We start from the raw sequence: 9,508 nt of genomic DNA on the forward strand, positions 1-9,508 counted from the left end.
TAAACTTTTTTTCTCCAAGAGTTACAAGACTGTCACATAGAATCAGTTCTTCATCTGCGTTAAATGCTATTGTCTTGCTCTTATCATAGACTGGCTACATACCAGATGATGTGAAAGTGTCGCCATACAACAGGAGAATGCTATAAAGTTCCTCTGCTAAGTTCGCAAATATGGACAGGTCATAGCTCAGTGATTTGATTCTGACCTGATGTTGGTACTTTGTCACATAGTTGTCATTGTGATACTTCACTTGGAATGCAGTACTCCAGTGTGAAGCTAGTCTCAAAGAATATTTTCAGTATTTCACTGTTGGCTACTCTCACCACAAACTTGGACTTTAGGGTACCTTGTTTATATCCTACTAAAGTTTCAAATAAGCTAAATTCAAAGATTGAAATGCAAACGGACGCGTGCTGCAGCACTTTTCTTTTTGTGTTTTTTATGCTTTTTCATTGCTAGTTCCTGCAATGCACTGATCACTTTCAGTAGTCAGGAACTGATAGACACTGACCTCAGCCTGAAGCTAGACTTTATTTGGATTGGACCCACAGTATCCATCAGGATTGCAAGACCACCAGGAGCTCCATCGGTTATTGTCAGGAACAGCAAGAGATGGCAGGAGAGGAATAAAAAGCTGGGATGCAGAGCTGGCTATCGTGTCCAACTGCAAAAGCAGCAACACAAACCCCTGCTTCCATTCATCTTCCTAACTAACGACAGATCCCACACAAACAAAATGGAAGAGCTACAATCAAAGATTTACTACAACCATTTTGTCCGGGCGTGTTATCTACTGATTATAACTGAATCTTGGCTCCATCTACAAATATCTGATGTTTCACCGCCAGGACTGCAACAAAGACTCTGGTAAGGGATCACCTAAAACTTATCATTAGTAAACAGCAGAGAGACCAGCTTGAGGGCATCCCTATCGTTGCTGGGGATTTTAATAAGCCATGTTTGAAATCAGTAAACTCGAAATTCCACCATCATGTTAAGCGTCCTACCAGGGGCACAGGATACTGGAGCGTGTGTACAGTAACATCAAGTAAACCTGCAAAGCGACACCCCTACCCCACCTGGGACAATCTGACCACCTCTCTCTCCACCGGATTATAAGGCACATTAAACGAAACAAAACAGTCAGATTAGTCAAACTTTACTCAGCTCATTCTTCTTGCTTCCTCCACTTCCATACCATCGATTCCTAATGTCGTTGCAGTATATTAATGACTAACCTCGTATTGTGGATGGATTTTCTCAGTTGTTCTCCTGACTGAAGTTTGGTCCGTTTACAGCATCCTGCCATGCGATTGCATTTGTCTCTAACCATCGGGAACCCTCACGTTAACTTTTATCGAGTGGAAAAAAGTTAGCGTTCATCCTCCAGCTTCACTGTGTATATGCTATGCTAACATAGCTGTGTATATCATTATATACCAGCTAGCCCAACTTCATTAACCCTACAAACATCACTGCTGTTTAGTTTTCTGTCTTCATTTATGTAGTTTTCTGTCTTCATTTCTTCTTCATCTTCTGTTCCTGCTGGAGGGTCCTTCATTTAAGTGATAGCAGAAATTTTCAGAAATCTCTCAGTCAGAACATGGTATATCATGTTTAGGTGGAAACTAGCGAGCTAACTTCCTGCTAACTCTGTTAAGTATAATAAATTCTGTTTTCATGGATGCCTGGATGTTAAACTTAATTGTTACACCTGGTAAAGCAGCATAGCTGATCATTTTGTTAAAGATGAAAGAATTTAGACAGTTTTTTAACTCTCAGTGATGCTGCAGTGTTTGTTTGACTTTGGGACCTGAAGCAGAGTTTGGACCCAGATTACTCTGCAAGGCTCCTGACTACGGTAGCCGTAATGCTGCGACAATCCATCAAGCGGTGCGGCTTCGTAGCTTACCAAAGTCGTACTAAAACATTTTTGCCAGATTTTTGAGCGCCGTGTACCTCATAAAATCAGTTCGAGGTCAGTAAGCACAACCAGAATTCATACATAAGGCGCACTGGATTATAAGGCGCATTGTTGATTTTTGAGAAAATTAAAGGATTTTAAGTGCGCCTTATAGTGCGGAAAATATGGTATTGCAAAATATATAAATCAGACGAGTCGATCCCACACCGATCCCGGCATTTTCCTAGACATGAGTAGGTTGTATATTTTATGTAGTTCTAAAAATCTGTTAATCCAGGTGGAGACTATAGGAGATGCATACATGGTGGTGAGCGGCCTACCTGAAAGGAACGGAGACAGACATGTGGATGAAATTGCCAAGATGGCTCTGGATCTGGTAGCAGCCGTCAGACAGGTCTCCATTCCTCACATGCCCAATGAGAGGCTTCAGCTCAGAGCTGGCATCCACACAGGTCAGAGGAATTTATTAAGATACAGCAGATGTTTTCTGTGTTATAGAAAATTTGAATCTGCGTGGGGATTGATAAAAATGTGAATCACTACAGTGACCTTGGTCAGGTGCTTTGTGGTAAGTACCATCTAGTAAAGGAACCATATCAGATTACGATTCCTGGATATTCAAGGTCAAGGTCAAGTTTATATATATATAGCACATTTCAAACAGCCGATGCTGCACAAAGTGCTTAACAATATAAAAATGGCATTAAAAAGCAACAATCCTCAACAATTCACAATCCTCAGAGGACGATTCTGTTGAAAATCTTAAACATAGAAATGTTGGCATCCTCACGGAGCTTTAACTGTGTACCATCAGAACAAAGCCACAAAATTTATTGGAGATGATAGACATCAGGTAAACTCAATAACACTTAGTAGCTCTTAGATGCAAAGCCTATATCCAGGTGTTTGAGTGCTTTTTAGTTTGCATACAGTATACACTTACTCTTCAAACAATTTCAAGTTGTCCACATTGTTTGTGGATTTACACAGTCTTTATAGCTCCTTAAGCATTATTCAGCATTAATTCAATCTTGTACTTTCCACATATGTGAGTATATAAAAGTCTGAGGAACATCTGATTTACATTTGCCAAATCTCCTCTTGAAGGTTGTCTCCTTGTGCAGTACTTACTCAAAAGTACTTTCTCCTTATGCACCACAGCTGCATGTTCTCCTTTGGACATGTTAGCAGATTCTCATGTTCTTGCAACTTGTGACAATGGATGAGTGTGCTGCATCTGTGCTGCCAAGATTTTTGCAAGGCAGTCACTCACAGCGTAAACCAACAGGGTTTCAATTCTTCAGTTGAAGAAACAGTTTGCTATTGGTTCTGTTTTGACACAGAAACTGATCTTTGGGCTCTGTTTAAGTTTGTTGTTCATGTATACGTTCTTGAACAGGACTTATAAGGAGCCTATATGGAGTGCTGGGAGCAGTCCAGGTGTGCACAAAGAGACAACCATGAAGGGAAGATTGTAAAAATTTGAAAAAGGTACTTTTTTTTTAACTTCCATGGATAAAGCAACAGATGATTTTGACTAGAATTTGTATTTCAGTTTCTTTGCAACACAAGAGGCTACTGACAAACCCAAAACACCAAGTCTAACATGGAGTATGGCAGTTCAGACAGTCTTCACTGCTTGGCACACACACAGCTGTGTGAGCCGCAGCTCTCGTGCTTGCTTTCAGCCACTTGAATGTTGCTCTGACCGCTTCTTCAAATTCAAATTCAAATTTTATTTGTCACACACACACAACCATACACAGTATGACATGGGGGTGAAATGCTTGTAGCTGTACAATGCCCGACCATTAAATGACAGAAGAAAAGTTTTACAATATTTACAATTTACTACAAAAATTTACAAATTAACTTAGGAATTTACAGTAAAGAATGTGCAAATAGCAGAAGAGATTATAAAGATAAGGATTATAAATTATAGGAATTATAGGATTATAGGAAATGTGTGGTGGTGCGTGTGGTGACGTGTGTGAGAGTCCAGTCTTATAGTGACGTGTTTGGGAGAGTCCAGTCCTACACCTGGTTCAGGCCCCGAATAGCCTGGGGGAAGAAGCTCCTCCTCATTCTCTCTGTTTTGGCCTTAAGGGAGCGGAAGCTCCCTTCTTGTGCATGGCCCTTGGTTCCAGCGTCCTACTGTGTAAAATAGGGAAGGCACAATTAGGTGATGGCTGGCAGCTATGAACCTAACATGCACCTAGCCTATATACACATAAAAACCTGCGTCATGGGATAAGCAATGACACCTCATTCACTTTGTTTTAGTCTGCGCACGAGCATATAGAGCCGTCTTTGTGCAGCTCTCTTATTACACTCATCTCCAGCATTACAGCCAGTTCCTTCTGAACTACTTGTCTTTTATGTACAGATAATCTGTAGGACCATGAACACAGTGTTATACCTGGGTGAGTTTCAAAGTGGTGAGTGTGGTGTGAATGGGCAAGTGAGAGAATGCATCTGGAAAACGCTGTTGTCTGAACCAGCGTGAGATGGTTATCACAACGGTCTTTCACCAGGTTCCCCAGAGATACAGTTTCTGTCTCTCTCCATGCTTTAAGGGGGTGGGGGTGCTATATGTGTTTTGCTCCACCCCTGTCTGAATGCACCACTTTATAGTCAACATCCCTCACTCACTGCATGACCACAAAAGGTCCCTGCCACTTGGCAAATAACTTTCATTTGGATAAGGAGAGTAATACAAGTACTTTATCATCCAGTGTAAATTCTCAGATTTTAGCCCATCCACAGAACACACACCATCCGCCTAGAAGATCCACCCGGCAGAAGTGTCGTGGCGTTTGCATGAGTTCCCGTGAGTTGGGCAATGCACGTAGCCATAGGTTGGTTAGTGTGCGCCGTCGCTCAGGCATATCTCTCATGCTTTCTTTTAGCCACTTTAATGTCACTCTGACTGCTGCTTGCAGCTTTTCTCCTGTCTCCACACGCCCCTCACTCCCAGTGTCCTATTGTGTAAAATAGGAAAGGCACAATTAGGTGATGGCTGGCACCCTGGCACCACCCCTCCCAGCTTAGCCACAAACCACACCCCACCACCACACATTTTACAAAAATTACAGTTGATATGTCGTTGCTTTTTTCCCCAATCTTCTTCCATTGATGAATATTCTGAATGTTTAGTGCTAAAGGTTTTTTTTTAGAAGATTGTAAAGTGTTGCTTCTTTTTCTCCTGCGATGCAGGTCCATGTGTGGCAGGAATAGTGGGCTACAAGATGCCAAGATACTGTCTATTTGGAGATACCGTCAACACAGCCTCTAGAATGGAATCAACCAGCCTGCGTATGTGCAGCTAGTCCCAGTATACACTAGCACACACAATATAGCACAATATAGTGGACATGAAATGAAACTAAATAGACTGTATGTGTTGTATTGGAATTTGGTACCAAAAACAGCTTTCTTGGATCTTTCTTGCACAAATATACAAATACAAATCTAGAAAAGCTTAAATCTTTACATGATGTCTGTTGATTTTAATTTTTCTTTATGCCAGCTCAGAAAATCCACATCAGTTCAGAAGCATACCTGGCTCTGATCAAAGACAATGCTTATGAGCTGCAGCTTCGTGGAGAGATTGAGATTAAGGTAAAATAATTTCCAGCTATGCCATAATATGTTATCATTAATATTATTTTATTTATTTTAAGAACGTTCCCAAATTTAAATTAAAAGACAAAAAAGTGAAATTTGGTGGAAATTTTATGTTTGTTAAAGAGTCTTTAGTCCAAGTTTTTATAAAACATTTTCTTACTTCATGTTCAACACAAGTCTACTTTAAGAGATTTCTTAAAATTTCCACATATACACAAACAATATGCAGTGCTTAGTTTTCATTTTGGTTTTTTTGGTGAACAGTACCTTGTCATTGCTCCTTTTTCACGCGTGGTCTTCTCCTGCCAGGGTAAGGGCAAAATGTATACATACTGGCTGATTGGCCACAAGAACTACAGCGTGCAGAATGACAGTCTGGTTTGCCACTGGAATCCCAACATGGCCAGAAAGAAGAAAATGTTAGCAGGGAGCCAGGTATCTGTGAGCAATGTGAGTTAAAGTGCTTTAATATTCTGAATATGTTCCATTAGAGAAGCATCCGTGCATGTCCTCCAGCTTTTGTCCTACATAGTTTAACACTGAGCCTTAAATGTTTGTTCTGCTGTGAATAGCACTGTAGTCATTCATTTGTTGTATAAAAACAGGTTCATACTAATATTTCCCCATTATTTCTGTATTACATCTTCCCTGACCAACTGTAGGTGTCTATAAATTTACATTTTCATCAATGTATTACAATTTTGTTTTGATATTTTTATGTTTGTGTTCTGTATGTATATGTTTTACTGCAATTGTGTCACGTGGGTATTACACCAATTAACCCACAGTGTAACCACCAAGCTAATGAAAACTGGTTCTCAAAAGCATGTTACAATCTCGTTCCAGATGTTAGCATTATTTTCTCATTGACTTATGCTAAATATACCATTAATATACAGTGCTTTTCTACTCTGAGCACTCAACGTGCTTTACACAACTTGCCTCATTCACCCATTCACACCCATTTGCTTAAGCACTTTTTCTAAGCTCTTTCCTATTCCAATGCAACACATCTTCCAGTGTGTGTCAGTGTTCTCCATCCATCCAACCATCCATCTTCTTCTTATCCAATTCAGGTTCACAGTTAGGCTGGAGCCTATCCCAGCTATTATAGATCAAGAAGAGGGGTACACCCACCTCTGATGAAGTTTCACAAGTGTCAGCTTTGCTTTTATACATAGATATAAAAATATGGATATGTACTCATAAAAAATCATAATTATAATATTTCTGAGTAAAAAACTGAATTGAATCAAATCAAATCAGAGTCGCATCAGCAGAAGAAGGGGGTGGAAACAGAAGGGGATGCGGATCCGGTTCAGCAGCTGCAGTAACTATAGCCAAGCTTGAGACATGCTCCGGAACCTCCTCTTCGGGGCTGAAATTGCCCGGCTCCCAACCTCCAGCTGCAGGAGCTCCCTTAGAGACCCTGGCCGTGCTGCTAGGTGATCGTTGGCCAGGGTCACCGCCAGATCCAAGGGCTGGTGGCAGCAGACCCACTCTGCCATTCCCGCTGGGAGCCCCTCCATGAATTGTTCCAGGACCACCATATTCACTAACTGGGCCTCCTCTTTTGTGGGAGGTACCTTTGTCTGGCTCTCGGACTGGTTCTACGTGTTTTTTATCGGTGGCCACTGGCTGCTCCCAGTGCATAATCGCAAGCTCCACCACCATTTGTGCTAGTGCCTCCACCAGTTGTGCAGGTCACATATCCGTCATCACGCAGATTCGCTTTGGGCACAACTGGAGCACTAAGGACCTCACACACAGCCAGAGGGTCACGGTGAAGTACGGTCTTTTATTACTGTTTTGCACACAAACACTTTGGCACATGCAGACCGGCAGCTCCCAACTCATCTCTGGTGCTACTTCCTGCTCACTGCTTACCTCCTCTCTTCAGGTCCTGGCACCTGCTGAAATAGGAGAGGTAGATCATGGCTCAAGAGTTGGGAGTTCGCCTTGTAATTGGAAGGTTGCCGGTTCGAGCCCCGGCTTGGACAGTCTCAGTCGTTGTGTCCTTGGGCAAGATGCTTCACCTGTTGCCTACTGGTGGTGGTCAGTGTTCGGCAGCCTCGCCTCTGTCAGTGTGCCCCAGGGCGGCTGTGGCTACAATGTAGCTTGCCATCACCAGTGTGTGGATGACTGGATGTATAAAGTGCTTTGGGGTCCTTAGGGACTAGTAAAACGCTATACAAATACAGGCCATTTACACAATTACTGCCCGGTGTGATGACGGCCTTCCCTGGGCCTGCCTCTTTAGCCCATGTTTAACATCAGAATAGAATCTTAATCTAAAGACCTCATACTGTTGCATCACACCAATAGAACAGAACCCTTTCTACTTTTCAGATTAGGCTTCAGACTTTCCTTGTTGATATAGCCAGGGCTGAATCCTCTCTTAGCTCAATACACTGACTGTTTCTTTTTTGCTCACCCTTTTTCACTCATTGTGCCCCACTCTTCATCTCCCCCATTCTTAATTGTTATTCATCTCTGGCTCTCCATATTAACCAACTCGGCTCCCTCCCCTCACACTCTGAGCCTGGTTCTGCTGGACGTTGCTTCCTGTTAAAAGGGAGTTTTTCCTTCCCACTGTCACCAAAGCGCTTGCTCATAGGGGATCATATGATTCTTGGCATTTTCTCTGTTTTCTCTGTGTTATTGTAGAGTCTTGACCTTATAATATGAAGCGCCTTGAGGCAACTGTTGTTGTAATTTGGCACTGCATCAATACATTTTAATTGAATTGTATTGAATAGCTAAAAAGCTTCAAAAAACGCATTGAACTGAATACATTTATGAGAGCAAAAACATTTAACATAATTTTATTTACTGACACTTATATAACACAGATAGTGTAGCTCTATCATCTAATAGCAAGTACATGATTCACCTCATAGTCAGTATTGCTGCCAGTAGCAGTCTGGTGCAATGAATTAATATATCCCCACAGCACCATAATCACAAACATACTTTTAATATTATTTTTTGTTGTCTACATTGCATTTTGTACGCATTATAAATTGATCAGAAAATTTCCCAACCTTGTTATTCACAATTCGTTGGTTTTAATGTGGAAAAAGAGTGTTACAGGCAGATTACAGAAAACAGTGCTAATGTTTAGTATATACTGGGACTAATGGGAACATAAAATATGAGAGTGGGACAGTTATATGATTGGTCATATGGTATTCTTGTAACCCTCTTCCGGTGTTATGTTAATAAAAACAACTAAACTAAAACCGACTATGATGAATAACAATCATATGGAATTGTGTAAAAAGCTATGTATCTTTTCTAATATGAATGTACCTTCCATGTGTACTTATGCCAGTCATCAGTGACAGTGCAGAGTCTGACCGAGAAGGCTACCACTCCAGTGTCTCTTCTCATGAACCAAACTTCGCCACAGCCACCGAAAGACAAACCTGGCAAGAGAATGGCAGCTCAGATGGAGACCTACAGCAGCAGCTGCAGTACCCTTGGCTCCATGATTGGAGGACTGCAGGGAGGAGATAAGAGTCCTCAACCCAGCCAGCATAGCAGTGGACTCAAACCTGATCTGGTTCCTGTCTCCAACCAGCATGTGTAGCCAATAACTGCCAGCATAAATTAACCTAAGAGAATCTGAGAAATTAGTTTGTTGCAGGTAGCGCTTTAACAGCTGAAAGACATAGTTAGTTGTCACCTGACATAAAAAAAATTTCAACTCATACTAATTTCCTTCCTCAACTTTTGAGTTGGAAAGTCTCACTCATACCAAGTATTACAAAGAAAGTTCGACATTCTGTCATCAGACACACGCCAACAGTGTCAATCAGGCCAAGCAGACACACAAAGGTGGTTATCTATGGAGAGAATTTTGGCTCAAAAGGGTTATAAATGCATACATTATCATCCACAGCATCAGCTTATTTAAACTATATATATCAACCTTCACAGGGTACTGTGTAGTGT

General features: G+C 41.4%; 1 protein-coding gene across 1 annotated transcript; it reads left to right on the forward strand.

Annotated features, from left to right (window-relative positions):
* Nucleotides 1–2,225: 2,225 nt before the first annotated feature.
* LOC308407323 (atrial natriuretic peptide receptor 1-like) lies at nt 2,226–9,143 on the forward strand (the record flags this gene model as incomplete). The annotated part of the gene is made up of 5 exons (XM_080898890.1): nt 2,226–2,376; nt 5,141–5,239; nt 5,454–5,545; nt 5,861–6,001; nt 8,886–9,143. The coding sequence occupies 5 exons, from the start codon at nt 2,226–2,228 to the stop codon at nt 9,141–9,143; spliced, it is 741 nt and encodes a 246-aa protein (XP_080755016.1).
* Between the last annotated feature and the right edge of the window lie 365 nt (nt 9,144–9,508).

The sequence above is a fragment of the Rhamphochromis sp. 'chilingali' genome (assembly GCF_963969265.1).
Source record: "Rhamphochromis sp. 'chilingali' genome assembly, chromosome: 12".
NCBI lineage: Eukaryota > Metazoa > Chordata > Actinopteri > Cichliformes > Cichlidae > Rhamphochromis > Rhamphochromis sp. 'chilingali'.